This window comes from Falco punctatus (genome assembly GCF_963210335.1).
Source record: "Falco punctatus genome assembly, chromosome: 5".
NCBI classification, from domain to species: domain Eukaryota; kingdom Metazoa; phylum Chordata; class Aves; order Falconiformes; family Falconidae; genus Falco; species Falco punctatus.
Window position 1 is genome coordinate 46573113 of NC_137584.1, and position 24237 is coordinate 46597349.

Here is a 24237-nt window from a genome sequence, read left to right on the forward strand (position 1 = left end):
TATTAATTTTCTGTTCAAGTGACTCATTCACTAAAATCTCATATTAGATACATAGACGTTTTTTTAAGATACATAGAAATAATTAGGAAAGATTTATTTTCTCGATAGGCTCTTACCCTGTCTGTATCACTGCAGCGGTGCATTATATGACACATCTGTTATGCTGCTCATTTATTTTCTTTGATTATCTCTCCAGGAAATGAACTACGTGTGTAAAGAGTATGTTGTTTTGTCTGCATGTTAGTTAAGGACTGCTGTGAATTTAAGCTAACGAAAGCAAGTTAAAGCACATCCCATCCCACATTGGAATGGGGAATGAGAAATCTGTGATTGCCTTGTTCCTCCAGGAGTTTGTTCTCAGCTAAGAGTGGCCATAAGAAAATACTGCTTTCTCTCTTCCTTATGGGAAGTTCAGTTCCTTCTAAGAAATGTAGCTGTCCACCACAGTCCTCAGCAGGGAGAGGGAGATGAATTATTTATCACTGCAGATAGACTTCAGGTCTAGACCTAAAGCTTCTTAGGTCTCTTAAACAGAGGAGTCTTGGAAGCAGGAGGGAGGAATCAAGATCTTGAGGTTGACTTAGTGTCCTGCTCCCTTTTCTGATCCAAAAGGGGCACTGCTCAGGATGTTGGGGGGTACCAAGGGATTCTCCTGGGTATCTGGTATTCCTTGTGAGCAGGCTGACCTCAGGAAAAGAAAATGCTTGTTGGCAGGAATTTCAGTGATTTTTGTTTCTGCAGCTTGAGAATTTTGGTTGGGAGTTTTTTCAGCTAGTCTAGTAGGAAGTCATGAGACTCATAATCAAAGTTAATATATAGACAAAGGGAACAGTACCGTTCAAAATCTTATTTAGACTCTCGGCAAAATACATTGTGTTCCTGTTAAATTACATTCTGGAGTGCTTGAGGTGATTAGAAAATTTAAATTCAAGAAATCTTATTTTACTTGGTTCACAAAGATAAGGAATGTGACATACTAGGTTAATTGTAAATTTCCTAGAGAATATTAAATCTTATCAATACCTTAATAATGAAGGATCTTCTGCAACAGCTGCTGTCCCTCAGAAAACATGGTTGCAAATAGAGAAGTGGCTACACAGGCTGCTGGCAAGTGAGTCAATTGTTCACTAAAACATTGAACAGTCTCTGACTGGGTATGCTCATTGTATTATAAACAACTGACGAGCATAAAGGTAAAATCATAATGTTGCCATAACTACTATAAATGAATATAGTACATCTGACCTATTTCAGAAATCTCGTTTGACTGCTACAAAGGTAGTATTTCTCATGAATTTCACATACATTTGTAGGACATACTTTGTGGGATTGTAGTTTCACAAGTAATTATTCCAGCTGCAATGCCAGCTAGAGTGGTGCCTATCTTTCTGCTTCCCCGCTTCCCCCTGGGTTGGGGTGGTTGTGCAAGCAGAGGAATTGATCTGGGTTAAAACAAAACCATTTTTTGTGTGTTTGTGTGCCTATAACTTGCATGACTTCCCCAGTTCGGTTGAGCCAGTTGAAATGGGAGGGTGATGGTATACTGGGAAAGGAGAGGCAAGTATTAATATGAGCGTGCTAGAAAAAAACACATGTATTTGTAGTGTCAATAGTAACATAGAGCTCTAAAGCCTTTTTCTACTTTAGTTTCTCTTTATTTCTACTTCAACAAAGAGGTCTTTCCCAGTCTCTCCTGTACAAAAGGCAAGAATCTTCCAGTTACTGACACCATTTACAGCCTTTATCCTGTCTGCTGAAGTAGATGTTGTATGGCTTCTACTTCACTTATTTCTGCTCTATCTATAATATGTTCTGTCATGCTATGCCAGAGCTGTGAGGGGCTGGAGAGTTAAAGGGAAGAGAAAACATGGTAATTTCCCCTTCACACAAGATGAATCCTAGTTCATGGAGTCTCTTTAGTTTGCTTCCTTCTCTGGGGTGCAAGAGACTTTACTTCTCAGGAGGCAAAGACTGGCTGTTATTTAAGTGTGCTATTTGGAAGACAGAGGAACCCTGGGGCTCTCTTTACTTTGTGGCTGGTTGCCTATTCTAGTGCATATTTTTCAAAAGTTGTTCTTCTGTCTTTGTCTTCCAGGAAGGCAGTAACTTCTTCTGGAAGTTCTTTGGGCCAATTTTGCACTGCACAGGTAGTAAATAGCGACCTGAAGTAACAGAAGCATCATATGGCAGACTTTTCTTTCTGCTTGGTATTCATCTAAACCCAGCTATGGAGAATCACTGACTCTGATATGAATACCAAATGCACTTCCCCCCCCCCCCCCCCCCGCCAGGTACACATGTTAAGGTTATGTTGTTTTACACCAGGCCTTTTGGGAAGAATGTTGCTTTACTACTGGAAAACACCAATTTTGCTCCTGGCTGTGCCAATGCCTTGATCTATTAGATTGTATAACTCTATTACAATGTGTCACAGTGTACCCATCCATCTCATAACTTTATCTGCTGCATGGGAAAGCTGTGAAGCACAGTAATTAGCCCTGCTATGAAACAAAAAAAAGCACCTGATTTAGGACTCTCAGCATACAGGTATAAATACGAATTAAATCTGCTATTTTTTTGGTAATGCTCATTATGCTCTTGCTTTATGCCTTGCCAGTATGCCTTTCTTCTCACAAATGTGGTTTATATCTTGCAGAAGTTTTACATGCAACTTTATCTAGGTGTTCTACAAAGCTGTTCTGAGAAGCAAGCTTTGATATAGCTAAGCATGTCTAAGGAAAAATTAATTATAACTAAGTCTGAAATAGTGCAGTATATTAAAATGCGTAATTTATTTGAAATCATGTTTCTCAGCTCTCTTTCTTTTCTTCTCTATTTTTATACCTTTGTTCCACTCTATGCATTTGGTTTTGGTTATTTTTTGAAGAGGCAATTTCTAATTAAGTGTTCAAGAAAGATCCTGGCATTTGAATGAGATACCACCAGGCAGCATCAACACATTTCCCTTACTGTCTTATTTCAGCAGACAGGTCAGTCAGCCTGCTCTTTTCTTTAAACCCCAGATGAGGCTTTTTGTACCTTCCTTATCAGCAGTAGGGCTTCTGAGGGATTTTGATAAAAATCTATCACTGCAGTCTGATGAATTCAGATCTGCTCTTCTTCAGCTGACAGTGAATAATTGTTACCAGATTTTCTAGGAGATATTTTATTTACATGTAATGTTGCAGAGTAACTTTTAAGTGCTGGTTTCAAGTAGGTGGGAGACAGAGGTATCAGCTTGTCAGAAACTGCTCTGAAATAAATCAGTAATGGGATGTTGGAAATAGTTTGGTGTAATGCTGATGAGCTGTGTTCACCTTCTTTACAAGCTGCCAGCCTGACGTTATGTCTCCTGGATTCCGAGTCTCTGAGCAGGCTGAGAATGCCTGATGTTAATAGGGGTAGGACTATATTTAAGTGTGTTTCTAGATGTTTATAATCACACATGAGCTGTAGAAGTATTTAACAAGAACCCAAGGACCTTCTGGATATCATCTAATGTGGACAACATCATTTGGGTGAAGTCATGTGATATTTGCTGCCTCAGAGGTCCTACATCAAACAGTTCTGCCTCTGAGGACAGGAGCTTTCAGCCTGAAAAAAGTCCTCTATGTATGAACCAAATTGCACCTTGAGGGTCAGTGTGGTGACGCTATTCATAAAACAGTCTCCTAGTCTATGTCTGAACTGTGTGAAGTGGATTGGATCTATTTCCTGATTCAAGCTAAAAGTTTTATTCTCATCCATGAGGAATCCGTCAAACTCACATTCCGTATGCAAGTGAAAGAAAAAAGAGAAACAAAATAAATCAAATTTTATCTGTAAATGGGAAAGATGAAAACTACCACTTTTGTAACCACTTTCAAAAAAATATCAAATGATAATTCCAGGGCAAACTTGCTGAATTTTAAGTTACACATTTTTCTTTTGATCTATAATTGCTGCTATGGTACTTATTAAAAGGTTTTACTGTGATTTTTTTTAATGTAATGAAAGTCCATGCAACTTTCCGTCCTGACAAAGGATGACAAATAGGGTTTATAGGTCCGGTTACTTTGGATGAGTTTGTACACTGTTCCAAAGCTTTTCCAGATGTCTCCATCAGAGTTGTGTGAATAATTAATTTCTTTGTTTTGTGGCAGATCCAAACAGTAAAAAAAATAATTTTCCCTTAATACAAAATGTCATTTTTTTGACCTTTTGGCTAGGTAGTAATTTTTTCAGGTGAAATGAAACATTTTATCCAATATGACGAAATAAATTTCATTAAGATTTTGAATATTTTAGTCACCTGTTTAAAATGAAAAGGAGACAATTCTGGAAAAATGTGTCCTAGTTATTCTAGAAGTTTAGGTACCTTTCACAGTATTGAGTAGAAATAGGTGCCTGGTGGAGTGCTGAAAACTAAGGTGAGGTAGCTGAGAGGGATGGTCTATGTTCCCTGATAGAAACCAGCCTGGTTTTATTTTTTTAATTTTAATTTTGTGAAATGTGACATGTTCTCCAGAGTGTTTTAAAATCATAAAACTGCCACTTTTGAAAGTAAAATGCCCTGTTAGAGTGCTTCCAACCAGCTAGAGCTTCAGCATGTGTCTCAGCAGGCAGTATAGGAGCTTGAGTACAAGGTGGTGGTTCTCCAAGGCCAACACCTGTGTTGTGTATGCACACCTGAGCCTGGTCCATCCTGAGGTTGCCTGAGGCTTTGCAGATGCTGAAGTGTACTTCAGGTTTGCTATCCATTGAAGAAGAGTGTGGAAGAAAAGGGGCCTAAGTGAATGATGTGGTTTTTTGAAACATGCTGCTTGCTAACTTACAATATTTCCCTGGACAAGAAAATTAATACAAATGGCCAGCTGCATTCCAGTGTCTTTCTTTCCCTGTAATTGCTCTGTCATATGATGACACTCCCACGCAGCTGCTAAAATGCTCTTGTTGTTGTAGTGGTTAAAGGAAATTGCTGCAATTAATTTTGCTGTCTTTCTTCTCTTTGATGTGTCATTACAATTTCTTGGATAATTTTTCAGAGATTGGGTTCTGTTCAAAACCAGTCATGTAGGGGTGAAAAGAATAGGAGGGGAAATAAACATTTGAGCCTCATTTATATATGCTTGTGGTTCTGTTTTGGTGTAGGTACCAGCCAGTGTAATGAACACAAAACTGTACATGTACATGCATAGTTTCTGTTGCTTGCATACAAGTGCAATAGACAAAAATAAGACTTCTCCAAAAGTGAATAATCTGAAGAAATAAAATGGATGCAGGTGCCTTAGTCAAGCTAGTTTTATGTCCTAATGACTATAAAGAATGACCAGACCGTGAACTCTGAGGTTATGCTTCATTTATTGGGTACAGCACGTTATGTTCTGAGTAATTTCTATTTGTAGTCTTGAAGCAGTTTTGATCTTCAAGTTCACTACAGACTTGACAGTATTTTTCCCTCTTTTCCTTGGTTGCAAAATAATCCTCTCTTCTGCTAGTTCCAGATGCTGCTGCAATGAATCTTAATTGGTTCAGTGGTGGGTACAGTAGATCCTGGGATGGAATAGACTGTGGAGCAGAAAGCTTATTGCTTTGTTGACTGGATTTTATGAATGAAGAAGGGGAGAGGGTAGCCCTCCCAGTTTCATCACATGAAAGTTGTTGTAGTTAAAAAAGATGTTAAACTCAAAAGTGATATTTCTCAGGCTTCCAGACATGGGTGGAGCTACAAATTGAAACAGTGAAACTTTAATGCTTAAAGCATTAAACAAAATTATTTGAAATAATCAAAAGCATAAACCCAGAAATTTAGGGCAGTCAGAAATAATAGGGTTAATAATCATTAAGTTTAGCTTCTAATTCCTTAAATAGATAATGTTAGTTTAGAAGTGTGGCTGAAGCTGATCATTGCTTGTGTTACCTTGCAAAGGAGATTTTATCTCTTTTCCAATATCTTCTTCTTTGTGTTATGACGACCTTCAGGTCTTTCATATAGTTCTTATAGCTAATGTAATAAAAAGAATAAAAAATAGAACTATGGAAATATTTCTATACCCTAACATTTGTGGAAAAAATGAAGTGCAGAGAAGTGAGCTGCCTGTGGCAGAGTAGGTGTCCAGGATCACATTAACTGAGATTTGTTCACTTGCCACCCCTATCCTGTCACCCCTATGGCCATTAGACTGTGTGACAAATCTGCATTGCCTTTGCCTACTCTGAGTTTTTTCAGAGTCCTCTTCCTCTAGCAATGTCTGTCTTTCAGGGCTGCAGGAAATGCCAGGTGGGCGATGCTGCCCAAGACAGTGTGCCTTTGCCAACGCAAATGCTTATGAAATTAGTGAAAGGATGTAGCAAAAGCACATAGGTGCAATCTGTAAAAGAGAAAAACAAACGGAAAGACTCACACATTGATTTTTGGTTTTAAACCTCTCCCCTGATAACTATTTATTGAAGTGACCATTTGAAACCTCTCAGGGGCATGTTGAGGGCATTTGAAAAGATGTGAGAGTCTACTTCTGTCGGCTTCCTTTTCCCCCTTCCAATGACTATACATTTGCTTAAAATCTATGATTGCTTAAAAAGTGATTACCTAAAGAGACCTATTGCCTCAAACAATTTTTCTCAAGAGCCACATAACTATCCCTTGCTTACGGTTGATTTAGGTTGTGATTGGAGCATAGCCTGGTACTTTAGTAAGGAGGTCAAGTAAATGCTGAAAACCTCATGGTCTCTTGGGTGCAGCTGAACATACAAAAAAATCCAAGTCATGCTGCACATGACCTCAAGTCCCGGGGCAGGTTTACACAAAGCATAAACCATCTGAGGTGGCTGGTGCTCCCTAGCTGCCCATTGCTCAGCTTTCACGCTCCTCCTTCTTGCCGGGTTATTTCATCAGTTGGCTGAACACTTAAACCAACAGAACAGACCAAGAGAATAGCAGCCCTGGTGGGGCGGGGAGGGGGAGGAGGGGAAAGAATGAGGTAGGGAGGACAGCTTGTATTTATGAGAGTGTCTTCTGAGTTTGTAAAAGTCAGGCAAGAATGCATAACCAGCCCCATGAATGATTTTAGCTGGATCTGCTTTTGATGGGAAACATTTTGCATAGTGGTGACCTCTTACAAAAATGACAAATTAAAAAAAAAACAAACCTCAAACCTACTTGCAAACAGCCTGCATACTGGCATAAATTTGGCATAATGTAATTAACTGTTGCAGAGACAGTATTTTAGTTAGCAACTAATACATTTTGCATAGTATCCTTCTTCACCTGTGCAGGGAAAGATTCAGAACATGCCCTTCAAAAGAAAGGCTTTCACATGCAGCTGACAGTCCATTCCTACACTTAAAATCACTGGGAATGGCTGCTGCTGTCGTCCCGTTCTCAGAATGCGATGTCCTGTGTATTTTATTTGCAAGCCTGAACTCCCTTAGAAGTAGCACAGCTCTCAGTGGTAAAAGGACCAAAAAGTAGCATCTTACTGTTATCAAAGCGTAGCCTGAGTCTCAGACGTCTGCATTACAGCCCAGAGATGAATGATAATCAACATGCTTTAAACAACTGCTAAAGGGTTTTGTTCTGTAATAATGAACTTTTTTTTTTTTTTTTAATTATTTGAAGTGCTTGGGTTTTTGTACAGAAAATATGTGTATGTCTCCCTTCTTGCTTTATGAAAACAGTATGATAAACTTTCGCTAGCAAACTGGCAGTCAGCCTTCCCTAGCAATAATCTTATACAGTAGTTGTTGTTGTTGTTATTGTTATAATTATTATTAGTAGTAAGATTTGTTGTTATCTTAATAACTTCCAAAAGTGCTTGTTTAGAGGGGAAGAAAGCTTAGGCCTAGGATTTTTTTACCTTGCCTAGAGTAGTGAGTGTTTTAAAACCAATTAAGAATTAATTCTTGTTTACTTCCCTGCATCCAGGTTTTCTGCTCACATGCAAAACAATCCGCCCCCCCAACTCTAACTTGGTAAGGCTTTCTTTCCCTTTTCTCTTTGAGGAAAGTTCAGTTGCTTCAGGGTCTTTTTTGCCTTTTACTGATTTGCAAGAGACACAACTTGCCCTTGAGTTCAAGGAGGCTTCTCCACCCCAAGGACTTTTTGTGGCTGAAAGGACTAGTGAGTGCGCTAGAGCTGCCACACCTCCGTTCTAATCCTGCCTCCTCCTGGATGAGGCACTTAACCTCTCTGTGTTCTATCTATAAAATACATTTAATAATACTTAATAGCTTTATTGGCCTTTGAAAATGTAAAGTGCTATGTGAGTGCTGATTACTTTTATTATGTTCCCTGATGGAAGGCCTCAATGTATTTGTGTTAACTGGTACTGCTAATGCACTTTCTGGAATAATCTTTGGTTAACTAAGTGAAACAGTTGCAAAATAAAAACCTGTGGTTTAGTCAAGGCAGACGCAGTTACACATACAAGGAAAGGCAGGGCACAAAAGTACTCGGTGTGGGTCTGCCTGTGCTGTGTGACAGCCGTGGCCGGAGCTACAGCGCAGCACAGCTGGCCACCCCGCCAAGCTGCGCCCCGCCAGGGAGTGCCGGGTGAGGAAGGAACCTCCTTTGGGTTTTGGGCACATGGCCTGGCCACCCACCACCGTAGGACAGATTTTCCCAAGCAATCAAATCCTGCAGAATTATTTGCTCGAGCTGCTGCTCAGTGAGAAACCCACTGTCCCCAGCGCTCACAAGAGCTCCGAGCTAGGGGTCAGCTCCCAGGCTGGGTGTCCCACTGCCCTGCCGGGGCATGCCGCGGGCCCCCCCTCCCCGGAGCAGTGCCGGCCAAGCTGCTGCCCTGCTGTGGCCTTCTGATGTCGCTCCTGGGCAAGCCAGCAGTATTTCATTTCATAAAAATGTGGCTAGGGTTTGTCAGGAGGAGACAATGTATGTCTGACCAGTGGTGCTTACCTGTCACTACCCCTGAAGCGTTCCCACAGCCCTAAATCCAGATTGTGTTGGTGTGAGATATTGACTTTGAGTAGATCTGCTTCCACGTGGCTAACTTCTTTACAAGCTGCTTTGGTATAGGAAATTTGAAATAGGACAGTGTTTATTAGATCTGATGTATGCAAGAGACATTCAGTGGTAGCTTAGGCTGGTGTGTACCTGAAGAGGGAAGGAGAGATTCCTGTCCTGAGCAAGGCATTGGTTATTTGGACCAGGAACAGCCTCAGGATCGTTTTTGTCTCCTCATCCTGAAAAGATATAGACTGAACAGGTCTGAAAAAGTATGCACTTTTTGTGCAAGCGGAAAGCATTGAGTGAAGTCATGCTAACTTTCTATATTCCTGGAAGACAGTCGAAATTGTTCTCATTTACCTGAGAAACACATTTTGGAATCATCACACTGCAGCTTTTAGGGAGAAGCAGAACAGACCAGGTCCTAGACATGGGACCTGAAATAAAAGTGAAGAATGTGACACCCCTGCGGCATCCCACTCCAGGGGACAGTGTCAGGTGGGGAGTCTGGCAGGGGTGGTACACCTATTGAACCATGAGGCAGGTCTCCTAAGGTGAGCTCAGGGAGGACAGAAACCTCCTGCGGAGAAGGGCAAAAGCTGGCTTGATCTTGACCTTCAGTATGAACACAGGCTGTGAAAGTGGGGTCTCATGGTCCTTCTGAGTTTTTGTTTTTTTTTTCCCCAAACATCCCTAATTCACATTACGTTTATGCCTGTAAATTGTAATTGTTATTTTTCAGAAAGAGGTTGAGAACCATTAGAGCTGAAAATGGCAAATGTGAAGTAAAAAAGGAATTAACAGTAATTAAGAGCAGATGCTGTTCTCTCTGATCTCATCTCATTTTGTTTCTGACAGACTGTTTAGACTTAGAGGAGACAGTGTATAAGTTTGGATTGATATTCTGTTATATTATAGTTACACAGGCAGCAAAAATAGAGAATTCTGAAAAAGCAGACAAAGTATTTAGAGGCTCTTACAAGTGTGCCACTTGCGCTGTTTACCTTTCAGATTTTCCTCCCTAAAACTCAGGAAATCGCAGCTAATTTTTTTCTGATCCCACTTACAGAAACAAAAGTAATGTCCCTTTATAAAAAAATGAAATAATGAGACTCCTTTTTTTAGCAAAATGTTTGGATTGAAAATGTATTTTATACATTTAAACATTAGATCTTCAAAATAGGTCTTGATTTAAAACATTGGAGTTGTGTAAACAATTAAGCCAATAATTTAAGTGCCCTCAGAAGAAAACTTAATAAAAGTTTCTTATATTATTTTATGAAAACCTGTGGAAAGAAGTAGGAATAAGTAGCATTATAGAAATATCTGTGTGAATACTGAGACTAATGGAAAAAACAGTGCTTGTGATTCTCTGATTCACTTGTCCTTGACCTCTGTTTTGCCCTGCTGTTGCTGTGTACAGACAAGGCTATAGTCAAGGTGCGAGTTTTAGCCACTTCTTAGCTTTCATCTACCTTTTAGCTAAGAGTTTTCAGGGCTTAGCCTTAAGAGTTGAGGAGGCTGAGTGATCCATTTAAGTTGAGACCAAAATGTCATCTTATGTGCTAGATAAATGTGTAGATGCTGTCTCGCTTCTCTGCTTGAAGTGAAGAGGCTGGGCACCGAGCTTGTAGCACTACGGCAAGCAGATATCTTGTGCATTGATCAAACAGTGGTGACTGAGCTATTGGCCCTCCAACTTGCTTTAGGTTAAGAGAAACAGATGCTGGTTTTCCTCTTTCTGGCTGTTTCTTGAGAACAGAACTTGCTGTAGGAATTATTTTTCTGTTTGTCCATTCAATCTACTTAGATATTTTTGTCTATATAAACCTCTTTTAATTTGGTTGCTTTGCTGAATGGTTGCTAGCTATTAGGTTGTAGCACTCACCACTGCTTCCCTGCTGTCTTTACCAACCTAATTAATGTTTTTTTCTGCATGTGGCCTACATGACCATTGCATAGCTGACATACTGTATTGAGTTGTAAATAACAGCCTTTTGCTGTGGTTGTTGCCACTTTTCAAAACAGTGCATTAAGACAGAAAAAAAATAGTGGTTCATCTGTGCAAATTTGAGACATACGATGTAGGAATGTTCTGATTTCCCAGAATATTTTTGTGTAGTATAACATCTGATATTTTTTTGCTATAGGGGATATTATAAAATATTCTGTTGCTGTCAAGTTAAAGACATTCCAGCCAAGCAGACAGTGTGTTTAGGAAAGAAATAACCTCTGCAGTTCAATAGTTAGGCCTATGTTGTTCAGCATACTCATAAGTTAGCTGAAAAAAAAGGCATGAATAACTGTCATTAAAAATATGGATTACATTGTTGACTAAGGTAATGAAGACAAGGGCAAACTGAGAAACTATGCAGTCCTAGCTTACTGTCTGAAAGGATATAGTCGAACTGGAAAATGCTCCAAGAAGGACAAAGTGAGTTCAAAGGTGAACAGGATAACTTTTAGGTGAGGAATGATTGAATATGCTAAAAATATTTGGAAAAAGAGAAGATTAGGAGTGAGATGATGACATAGGAAATGATGGTGTCTTCCAATACAATAATTAGGTGCATCAAATGGAAATAAGAGATTTTTTTCCAGAACAACAGGAGATTGTAGTTTTTCTAGAATTAACTCAGAGTGTGAAACTTCTTACTGGAGAGTACTATTTCCAGAGTATATAAAAAACCTGAAGTGGATTAAATGACTAAGTAGGTTTAAAAAGCATATGGACAAACTTGGGACAAAAAACATTAAGGGACATTAAGCACAAAAAGACCATCTTTGGCTCTAAAAGTCCCTGAGCCACATACCACTGGAGCCTGAGAACACTTTCTGTAAAAGCATATGTTTGTCCTGCTGTATGTTTTCCCATAACCATCTGGTATCAATTGCTGTTGTAAATGGGATATTTTGCTAGATGGAGTTTTGCTATTGCTTTTAAAACTTTTTACTGCTTTTTCTTTACTTTCCTTCAAAGCACCTGGAGACAGAGTCATTCTTTGTGGCATAATGTTGTTTATTGTCATGCAAATATTGGCTGAAATTTATATTTCAGGTACCCACTGTGGTAATTAAGACGTATGGTATGAACATATGGATCAGATGAAAAAGAAGACTGCTTTATCATTTGTATTGGGAAGAGGAATAGTCTGGACACCTTGTAGCTGTGTCTTAAGAATATTAGTAGAAGCTGTAAAATGATGATAATTAAATGATCCTTAAATAACATTAAGTACCCACTGGAGGATTTCCTGTTTTAGGATTGCATCTGCAATGACACTGGATATTTGGTCTCAGGGAAAGTTAATTGCTAGAGAAATCATTTCCGATAAAATAGAAATCTACTTATTAGGTCAAAAGTCACTAAGATAAATGATGAATGTATTACTTTAAAAATATATGATTGGTAAAATTTGACATATATGTTGTTGTTAGTTATTTCAGAGGACTGCAGGGTTCACAACCTATGTTACAGTAGCAATAAGATGAAAACCATCTAAGCTTTATTTTGTTCCTTACTATAAGCAGACCATCTTGCACATAAACCACTTCTCTGTTGTTGTCAGGGTCTATGTTTTATCTAATACTACTTCTAGCAGTCCTTGTGTTCTTTCACGACAACCATTCCCTTTAGGCAACTGCCCAAATTCCCAGTTTACAAAGAAACTTGCTTATACCTGTTGTAGATGGTTGCTGCCTTCCTTTTTTAGGAGAGTAGGGTCATACAATTTTGGATTCCCAAGTCTAATGTCACCTCTAGAGAGTCATGTTTGCCAAAATAGGGCTTTTTATAGCTTTTTCTCCATGGACCCACTGCTGCTTCACGGTGTCTTATTGTCTGGAGGAGAGAGATTTGTGTTGCATTGTTACTGATACAGTACATACTGCTGCTTTCTATCAGAAAGGATAACCAGTTTAGTTTGAACATTACTGTTTTGTGTTCTACACATAACAAATTTATTTTCTACCTACTCCTAGCTGAGTGCTCAGAAGACCTTTCTGGCTTTTCAGAAGTTGAGATTGCCATATTTATACAAGAGTTTGTGGAACAATTATTGTCTTCTGTGTTGCAATCACTCAAAAATAGTTAATTTATCTGTATATGAAAAAGGGATGATCCAGCCATGGCTCTCATTCTGAAAGTTCTTTCTCCTGCAAAGCATATGATGTATGAATGGCTTAATGGCAGTCTAGATCCTGTATACTTTGGGCACACAAGGATTTTTATATGTTTCATAAAGTCAAGCAATTGGTCAGTCTGGTGTGGGGAATCAGATGTAGGTTTTATCAGTAAACTGCAATTAATTCATTTATCAACAGTGAAGGTCTTCCTTTTTCCTTAAAGTACAATAACCAAACATTTAGAATTCAAAAATAATTTTTCTTTCAAAACTCACCAGCATTAAAAGAACACTGATATTTGAGAATGCAGTGCACATCTACACATAATTTTAGCAACATTAGTGCAGCTTGCTCTGATGAAGTGACTAATGATTTATTCATAATCTAGTTTAATCAACAACTAATTATTATTTTTAAGACTTACTCTCGTTCAAGCAAGCTAATTCTGAATAATGTTACAGAAAGTTAATGTTTCTAGTGATAGCAAATTCATGGAAACTTAGTATGTCATTTAGGTAACTACTTTTTTTTGTTAACAATGACCCCTCATTTGTAGTCTGACTTGGAGCATGTTTAGCTTCCACCATGAGCTTCTTTATGTTATGCCATTACCTTCGGTAATGCCATTCTCTTTTTCTTTAGATATTTACTCATTGCAGTCCTTTAACCTATTTAGCCTCACAAAGAGTAACTAAAGTCCTCTTCTTCCTCTTTAGAAGGCATGTTTTTCCATGCTGTATTAATTTTGATGTTTCTTTACCATTCTGTCCAACTTCTCATCCTGCTTGAAGAATGGTTACCAGATTCAGGTAACGCAGAGGTAATTTAACTTTCTTACTCTCTCAGCCTTATTAGAGGTAGCTTCCCACTGCAAGTTCAAACCGGACTCATTCTTCTTCGTTGTTTCCAACTCCTCTTCATAGCTGCTATAGTTTCCACCTTGTATATATGCTTAATGTTCTTGGTTTCAAACATTTGTCTGTATTTTTATGATTAAGCTAGTGAGTGATTTAGATTGCTCACATATTCAACCTGCTTTTTGCATTATTTCCCACATGCCATCATGACATCTGAATCATGATTTCTTTTTTTTCCATATCATTATTAACAGCTGGTCTAAAGTAAAGAAGTAAATGGTATGGCATTCCTTTAGAAATAGAGCAGCATTACATGCTGAGATGTGTCATTTAAAATATTTTAATTCAGTTAATCTGTTGCATGTTTATACAAAACCAAATGTCTTGTGGAAGTCTGGTTCATCAAAACTATTTTTATCAACTAAACTTACAATGTCACCTAAAAAGCCACCAAATAACCGAGGTTATTTGATACATATTTTATGAATTACTGCTTATGTGTATTATTATATTACAGACTTTTAAACCTGCATTAATCAAGGTTTGTGTTAGCTGTTTTGTAGATATCAGGCTAACAGATCATTCAATGTTTTAAACCATGGAGTCACAATCAGTTTTCTCTTTAATCCTAGTTTTTTGGAACTTCCTTAGCCTCATTGAAATCAGAGTTAATATTCCAGACAGCAATAATTTTCTTGGCCAATCCTTGTAGGACTTTTTAATTCAAAGTGTTCACGTTCAGGTACTTAAAGGATGTTAACATTGTTGAGCAGTGTATTTCTATTCTCAGAGCAGGCTAACAAAATACCCCTCCTTTGCAATACAACTGAGGTACTTTATTAGCTTTCTTTTTTAATTTCTCTGGTTAGTTTTTGTAAAGATTACTTAGCCTCAGTGCAATCTGAAATTTCATGTGCAGGCATGTGGACAAATAGAGCTAACAAAAAGGTGGGAATTAAAAGGGCTTTGAGAATAGGTGTAGTAAAAATAAAGACCGAGACTGTGGAGAACAAAGCAAAGCATTTTGACATCCAGAATATTGTAGAATGAGCAGAGTTTTACAGGAAAGTGAATCACCACAGTTGTAATAAGCTCATTTTTTCCTGCAACAATCAAAGCAATCTGCTACAGAATAGTGTGCAGTCACACGGAATGATGGCAATGTAACTGACTTGTATTGCACTGATTGCAAACTTCAGACAGCACATGGGGATTTGTGTCCCTGCATTGCTGCAGTACTCTTCAAGCATATATAAACCCACTATATTATTATGTATCATACGTACCAAGGCAATACTTAACAGAAAACATTATGTTTATTGTTTGTTCTCCATATAGAGACAGCAGTTTCTTTCTGCCAATTTCATTCTTGAGTGCTGCAATCAACACTGTAGTTAAGAATGTTGCTCTTTTAAGTTTCAGCTCTATTGTTTCAGGCTGTTTGGTGGCTCATGCAAATGCCATTCCATCAGTCTGTGAAGTCTGAAAGTAATTTTTGCATTTGGTAATATGGAAAAATACAGAAAAAGACAATTTTTTTCCTAATAGTTACCACTTTCATAAAAATAGCAGGTACTGAAACTGCCTAAATTCACTCCTAATGATTGGTAGATGAGTTTTATTTCAGACACGCCAAAGCTGTTTCCTTGTTTTTGAATGATTCTCTATGAACAGACTGATTAGCTCTCTCAGATGTTTTAATTAAAAGTAATTGTATTAACAAATGTTTTGTAGAACATAACAACATTTTCTAAGTTATGGTGAACTATATTTTGTTCCTTCTCTTCCTTTTTGTTATTGGAAAAATATATTTCATAGCACAACATTTGTCTTTAAAAACATATGTGTCTTTTCTTTCTCCCCCCCCCCCCCCCCCGCCCCCCCCGCCCCCGTCAAGATAGTACTCCAGAATATGTCAGGTATATTCCTTGAAACTGACTCTGTATATTTCTGTAGTGAGGACACAACACAGAAGCAAAATCACTGCCCTTTACTGGGCTGGTAAGGTAGTTTACCTTGTCACTGGTATTCTGAAGACTAGTATGAATCAATTACACTTGTAAAAAAAAAAAAAAAAAAAAAGGCAAAGTTCAATGAAGTGGTTCATTCATAACACTGAGTAAAAGAAACACTGAGTAAAAAGATAAAATGTATTTTAAGGGAACTTCTACATATTTTGTTTTAGGAAGTTCATGTTAATTTGAAAGAATAAGTTCTGCTAGGATCTAATAAACTGTATTATGCAATCTCTCCTTCACTTGTATCTTTGGATTGAAATTAACATTTATGAAAAGTGAGAATCTCAAATAGAGAATGAACACAAGAATGACCACTGTCATTATGCTTTTATATCTACCTTCATCATTATTCTTCCATATTCATATTTTAGTATTGTTAGAAGCAATCTCTTCATTTTGCATTCATTGTTGCTAGCATTGTTTAAATACAGACTAATACAGGTTGACCTCATTCCTCCAGGTGCTATAGCCCAATAGAAATATAAACAAGTAGTTCACCAGTGAATTGTGATCACTGCAGTGCAGTGATCAGCATCTGCTCCCTACTTAGTCTGAAATGCTGTATTGGGCCCTCTTCCACACAGATACAGCTCCTGCAGTATGGTGAATTGTTCACGAGTCTGTAAACCAGCATTCCACCAGGAAAAGTGGTCTAGGATTAGGTGATTACAGCTATCATTTCATTTTATGAGGATTTTTCTGTTTTCCATTTTTCCTCCATCATGCCCCAGGCAGCGTGGCACCGGAGCAAACAGTTGCCCCTTTCTTCCCAGGCTAGTAGCAACAGGTATGGGGATGGAGATGCTCACCTGGCTGTTGCCCTGCTTTTGGGGCAGGGTACAGCCAGGACACAACCAGGGGGCTGGAAAGTGCTGACTGTTCTGTAGGATGGAACCAAAGTGGACCTAACGATAGACAAAACTAGCTCAAATGTGAAGAGAACAAATGCCTGTTTTATAGCTTTTTCTTTTTGGTTATACAGCTCCAATGCACTTTTTAACCTGATTCTCTTGAATAATGCTGTTCTACTTACAAAACTAGAGGGTTTTTTTACTGTCTCCTATTTATTCTTTCAGGATTTGTGGATTTAACACTCCATGATCAGGTCCATCTACTGGAATGTGCCTGGTTAGAGATACTGATGATTGGCTTAGTCTGGCGCTCCATGGAACACCCAGGAAAGCTTTTATTTGCACCTAACCTATTACTGGACAGGTCAGTCTGCACATTACTGTGATTTATTGAAGTTCATTTATTTCTATTGCAATCAGATTCATTTTTAGCTGATAGTCATCTCACTGATACTACAATTTGACAGTACTTCCTATGTTAAACAAGGTTATAATAGGTGAGAGTGGAAAAGGAACTCGAAAAAACATAGAAGTGCTCTGGAATGTGATGTTAGTCATTTGTTAGACAAGTAACACATCTGAAATTCACCTGCTGCTGGAAGTACTTTCAAAGGCAGCAGAAAAATTCTCTTATAATCTGTACTGTTTGTTGCAAAACTAAATTATATTTAGGCTTAAATACTAAACCCTATTCATTTTAATTCAGATAATTATTTTTGCTTACCAGAAATCTTCTAAGTTATTCTTGGTTCAAATGAAAACTGGAGTCATGTATGTAAAACACATACCTGTTTGCTGCCCTAACCCTTTTTTAGTCAGTCTTGCCAATATGCCATAGGTATTTCTAAGTGAGAGAGAAAAAATATGCATCTCTGCTATACAACAATATCCTGGATTCTAGCTGATAGTCATCATAAATGAACGCTGAAATGTATAAAACACATTTTCATTTCATGTACAGAAAATACCTGCTGCCTAAATATAAGTACAGTCTCCTCAAGAAAACAGAATCAAGAAAACAGAACAGTTTAAAAATAATTTCTTAGCGCACCTAAGAAGTAAAATTTACTACTTTAGGAAAGTAATTATAGAATGTTATCAAAACCTACTATAAAATTGCAATATAGCTTCCAAAGACAAACTTCCTTTATACATTCCAGAATACAAGTTGTGAGAAAAAACTGAAAACTGAAGAGCAGAGCCAGAGTACCATTTTTCCTCCTCTTAACTAAGAAAAAACAGCTAAGGAAACATTTGAAACTTTGGTCTTCCTCAACTAAACACCCATATGCGCTGAATAAAATGGACTCTGAGCAGTTGATTCACAGTTTAAGCCAAGTCTGCTGGATTAAAGAAAGCAATTTAATGACTAGAACCACATATTTCTTTAAGCATCAAAAAGGAGTTAACTTCATGATAAAAACAGGCTTTTTTCTTTGTTTTCTGATTTTCAAACAAGGCTGTTTCTGGAAGTATAGATCTATTACATCTCATTTTCAAATAAGAAATGTGTTTCTAAAGCATTGTACACTTGCCTCACTCTACTTGGTAAGGATATTTACTGAAACTAAAATAACCAATTAATTGAGTCTGGGAAGTCAATTAACATAACCGATATGTTAACTAGTTAACCAATTGCTGATTTACTTGTTAATTAGTGCTAACAGTAGTTTGATGTGCTAATTAGACTCAGGTAAGTTGCCTTTTGAGAGCATGATAGGGCAAAAGTATATTTGCCCTATATTTGCCCTATATTTGTCAGATTTGAGAGGGCAGGGCAGTGCCTGCTTAACTCAGTGGAGTCCTTCCACTGTAGAAAGTATTTGGGCAAATACCACAAGAGTGCAAAAATGTTTCTGTTTTTTTTTAAATGTATTATTGTTGTTCATCTAAATGATGAAATTGTCTAATTGAATGGCTAAAATAATGGAAAAGATGGATGGTCTAGTACAGTTTCCTTGCATCTGTTCTTTTCTCCTTACCCATCAGCATACTCTTTACAGGATACTCCTTTTCAATGTTTTCATCCACAGCATTCTGTCCTGAATTCCCATCATGCTTTCCTTGTTACCTCATCTATGGGCTTAACAGCATTTGCAAACATTAATTTAGCTACTGTCTATAATCCAGAGTCTCCAGCTTCAGAAGGTAAAATCTAGACCTGCCCCCAATTTGAGTTTTTCTGGACTTAGTGCAAATTTAGTATTCTTAATATAGAGCTTTACCACATTTTGCGTATGCCTCTAGCTCTCTCTGATCATTCTGTGGCAGACATCCTCTCTGATATGCACATCACTTTTATTTTTTACATTCAGGCTTCCCCTGTTTCTAACAGAATCTTTCTGTCTAGAATCTTGGAGACAGATAGTTGTTTGTATACATCTGTACATAAAGGCAACATCAAGTTCTATTATGCAACTTTTTTACCTTTTGGCTAGATAAATAGAGCTTTGTCTTGTTCATATCTGTCTGAAATGCAATAAAAGATTTGAACAAATAAGATTTTTCTTCTCCCAGTTCACTCCTTCTACTTGGCCCATATTAAATTAAACATGAGTTTGTCTTGTCTCTGGAGATCTTTTAGAGACTGTCTTTTCTCATTCCATGACAGTCTACTTGTAATATTTTCAAATAAATACTTCTATAACTTTCCTATGTAACTATTCACACTTGGAAGACTCCTTGAAAATATCTGTAAAGCAGCCCTTTTATTATTAAGTTAATTCTTAAAATTTTGCTTTACCCATAAAAAAAAATTACACACCAACTAAGCTGCCAGTATGTGTAGACTACTGCCTTCTGTATGGAAGAATATCATTACATTATTCCTTCCTATTCCTACTCTGCCTTGCAATTAGATAGGGTATATCTGGGGTAAGGCACCCTTGCTTATTCTATCAACAAACTACCTACACACTTGAGTCTTGGTTCGAAATCAGGACTTTTAGCAGTCTGCCAATTACATATAACTGGTACATTTTTGCAGGGTACAACTGATGCTATTTAAAAAGCTCAAATGACAATAATTATAGATTAGAAAAAGAAGCCCAATTGGGAAATACAATGGCACACTCACAGTGCTTGCAATTAATGTACACTACCTGATACAATTAAAGAAAGCCCAGAATAAATGCAAATCTTCTATATTCAGTTTCTGAAAATTAGTATCTTGTATAAGGCTAATCTAGAAGCAAAGGCTTAAGTTTCTAAAGGGACAAACCAGATGTTTCCTGTCTGGAGTGTTCCCAAGAAAAATGTCATTAAACCAGGTCTGAAATTTGTCAGGCCTGCCTGACAATAAGCTGTTTATAATTTTGAAGAAAATGTATTGTTTCTTCAGGAATAAGAAAATAATATTTTATTGTATTTTTAAAGGATTTGTTGCATTCAAATTTCATGCTGATCAGAGGTTACTCAAAGGTTTGAAACATAATTGTAAAGAAACTCATGATAGAAATAGCTGAATTGCTGACTGAGGTGGGTGACTTCTCACCCGAAACCTTCTCAGCATCAGCAAAATGGGAAACACTGTGCTGCATTTTAAGAAGGTGGGTGGAACTTCTGCCCAGTAAGCCTGGGCACAATTGTAAGGAAACTGATGGGACATCACCTAAAGAAAAGAATTGGCTGAGATGTGAATAAACATGGCATAGCAGTAAAGAGCATACATTTTGTAAGAGGAAGCCATACGTCATGAATAAGTTGGTGTTCTTTGAAGAAATTAACAAGCAAGTGGATGATGGAGATCTTGTTGGATTTCCAAAAAGTGTTAACAAGATCCAGATTTTGTTTAGACAAATGTAAACTGATGCATATAGAAGAATAATCTTAGTCTTCATAAACTTTATTCTGAGTTGATTTTTCCATCTCACTGTTAACAGTATTCGGTTCTATGGATCCAGCATTTCTGGCTCTCTAGCCATTGAAAAGTAAATAGACTGCAGCTTCCCCCTCAATAACCATTACAACTGGAAAAAGAAACAGAACAGGACATTGCTATTCCACTGTTTAGATCCGTGCTGCATCTGTGCTTGGAAAACTGTGCTTTTTTGATTTTCCTTATCTTAACAGGGCTATTGAAGAAACAGGAAAGGTAGCCAGAGGGTTTGCATAAGCAATCAAAGAGAGAGATGAGCCTTTGTACATAGAGTAACTAAGTATAAATACTTCTCTGCCTGTGATGCTCACTAGAAGAAGGGAATCAAACCAGAGATGATAGGAATTGCATAAAGACATGAGCACATTGAGAAAATGTATGTTAATCCACAGGTTATTATCTCTTCCAACCTAGCACTAGAGGTAAGCACTTGAAATCAGATCAAAATGCCTATACTCTTAGCCCAAGGTGAAATCTAACTTTGATATGAGCCAGTATGGCTGCTCTAATGTTATGTTCTAATGTTATTTTCTTATCATGATTAGGGAAAGAAAAAAAAAAAGTCTAGCAGCAAAATATCAGTCTAGGGACTTACAAAATTTCAGTTAAATGTAGTCAGTATGTCCATATTCCTACCAGGTTTTTCTTTCTTTATATGGAGAAATCTAGCCTGCTCTTCAGGTTTTTTTCTTGAGACTCTTGTTCACTTCCTCTTCCAGTGCTTGATGGAGCTCTTTCATTCTTTTGGAAGAAACTGAAGAATTTTCCCTTTACTGACTTTCACATTCAGTGATGGTAGGAGGCCATGGATCTCTTTAAACTGCAGCTAGAATCAATTGTATAAAGACTTGCAGCATTCACTGTATGACTGGACAACTGAATAATTTACTGTTTGCATGGCTTTGGTCTGAAAATTTCTTACCACATCTGAAAATAATCTTTTAAGTTTTCTGTGCAAATAGTTTTTTCCAATGTTTTCATAGACAGAAGATTAGACACAATAGAAGAGCATCAGGATGAAATCCAAGTATGCTTTGCTAGTCTCTCACCTTGTAAAATGTTTCAGATGTCTGAGGACATCACACTTGTCTGTCACTTGAGTAAATGTAAAAGACCTTTTGGCATTGTGTAATCGTGGATGCATTAATTACCAATGACTTATTAGAAAAATGGAAGAAAAGTGGTCACAGATGCTTGATTCAGAATGCTTCATTAGTGACCTGCTGGTTTTGTTTATTTCAAAGGGAAAACGCCCCTAGGCAACAAGTATATCCAAACTTGCATTTCAAAATAAATTTGGAAAACAATTGTGCATTTCATTTTCATCCCATTTTAATAGCAATAGATTTTCTGATGGAAACCCAACTCAAACAGTAATCCTGTCAGCAGGCTACTTACTTAATAGAGCTGAATGGATCCACTTCTAGAATGTTAAGGAATCTCCTGAAATAATTAGATTTCTCTTTCACCCCTCACTTCATTCTTGGATTTTGGGATGTATTATTGTATTGTTGAACACATAGAATGAAAAAAATAGTGCAAGCAATAGAATTCTACACCTTAAACAATGCAAAAGGAATAATTTCTATTTAACATAAATCAGTCTTTACTGTGCCTTGGAGCAAAATTCAAAACCTAACCAATTTTGTAATTCAAACAACCTAAACATAAATCAATAGGACCCCTTCAGAGTTTGGGGAGGTGTTGGGTAATGCTCAAAGTGATGAATTCAGAAAAGCACAGGAAAAGGAAGAAAATTACTCCCTCTCATTATGATCTTCCTAATTTTCAGCTGCTGTAGAAAGAGGTTCCCTGGGTGGGTTTGTAGGCATAGAACAAAGGTTTTCAGAGAGAATGAAATCATTTCTGGATTCAGGATAGCCCCTACACAAATTCTAAGATTGCTTGTTCATCTAGTCACTCTGACCTTGGAAGCTCAGGCCCCAGTTCTAGGTCATGTTGGATTCTGATGATGATCTTTCCAAAATTAACCTTTCTTTGCATTTCTGACATGAAGTGAATTTTGAAATATTTTTGGCTTAAAGGTGATTAAGGCTGAATGTAAATTAAACTGAAAAAGGCTTTTCTGTCAAGAAGAATAACATTTTTTCAGCCAGTTATTGAAACTTTATTATTCCCAAATGGAGAGCCTTCATAATAATTTTCTAATCTAAATGTCTCACATGTGACAAAAAATTAATCTGTTTTCTTAGAATTATTATAGCAGCATTTTAGAGATATTTCCTATCTGACATATTTGTGGATCCATTTCACATCATATTTTACCAAGAAGAAACTAATTAAAAGGGTACTTAGTAGTCTCAGACCCAATTCACCACGGTTGAAATGTGTAGTGTGGTCTTACTTTATCTGCCTAGGTAAATGATTCCTCTTGAACTAGTCAGGAAAGACACTTAGTCATGACTACATGGCTCTGAGGGTGAGGGTCAAGGGTGTAGGAGCCCAGGCGGTCAATCCACTGGGGCAGCTGAGGAGAAAGGACTTGAGGAAGAGTACACAGATCCTGCGGGTCAACAACTGGTTGCATAGCTGGTGTCAACAACAGGGATTCAACTTATGATCAAGAAACCTGCTCCCAGGATCAAGGATAGCTAGGAAGAGATGGGATCAACCTCATCAAATGGGGCAAAAAGCATAACTTCCACCAGCTGGCCAACCTGGTGAGAGAGCTTTAAACAAGGAACAACAGGGGAGAGAGATGATGACCCACAATCAAGTGAGGAAAGAGGTAGACTGGGCTGGCAAGAAAAGGGTTCAGGGTGATGTGGACAGGAGAGATGTTGTAATCAACATATCATAGTAGTAGGAGAGCCCCCTAAGTATGTATATGCACATAAATATGGACGTGCCTACAGGACAGCATGATGGAGAAAGCTCCATACATTTTTTGGGAAATTAGCACAAGTAGGTGTTCTCTGAGCCAGCAATGCTCCCTCATGGCAAAGACGACCCATGGCCTCCTGGGCTGCATTAGGAAAAGCATTACCAGCAGCTAGAGGTAGGTGATCCTTCCTCACTGCTCAGCCATGCTGAGGCAAATCTGGAGTTCTGTATTCAGTTCTGAGAGCCCCAGTACAAGATAAACATGTGCATACTGGAGTCCAGTGAAGGTCCATAATGATGATTACTGGGCTGGAGCATCCTTCATGCAAGCAGAAGCTGAGTCTTGGATCTGATCAATGTGTATAATTATCTGATTGGGGGGTGTGGGGTGTGGAGGGGAGTAAAGAAGACAGAACAAGATTCTTGTCATTTATAGGACAAGAGGTTGTAGAGTCTTAGTCCTTGGAGATACTGAAAACCCAACAAGATATTGTTTTGAGCCTAACTGTGATCAAAATGGCTGTTTTTTATAGCAAAATGCTATTTAACCCCATGGGTACTGACACACAACAAATAAATAAGCTAGGTATTTCTCTTCATCAGCAGGCCTTGCATTCGATATTGTGGTTTAGTTTACTCATGGTAGTCTCAGCTTTCCTCTTTGCCAGCTGTTTGGAGTTTGCTGTTTTGTTCTAGAGCTTTGAGGGCTATTTTTTTTTAA

At 37.8% G+C, this 24237-nt stretch overlaps 1 protein-coding gene across 5 annotated transcripts in view; it reads left to right on the forward strand.

Annotated features, from left to right (window-relative positions):
- The window catches only part of ESR1 (estrogen receptor 1), a 207075-nt gene that overhangs the window by 150552 nt on the left and 32286 nt on the right, over nt 1-24237 (forward strand). For all 5 annotated transcript variants that reach the window (XR_013928513.1, XM_080389694.1, XM_080389696.1 and 2 more), the window contains one exon: nt 17021-17159. Coding sequence is in view for 4 of the 5 variants with exons in the window: in XM_080389694.1 (XP_080245820.1) it covers nt 17021-17159 (139 nt within the window). In the remaining variant the exon portion in view is untranslated. The remainder of the gene's footprint in view (nt 1-17020; nt 17160-24237) is intronic.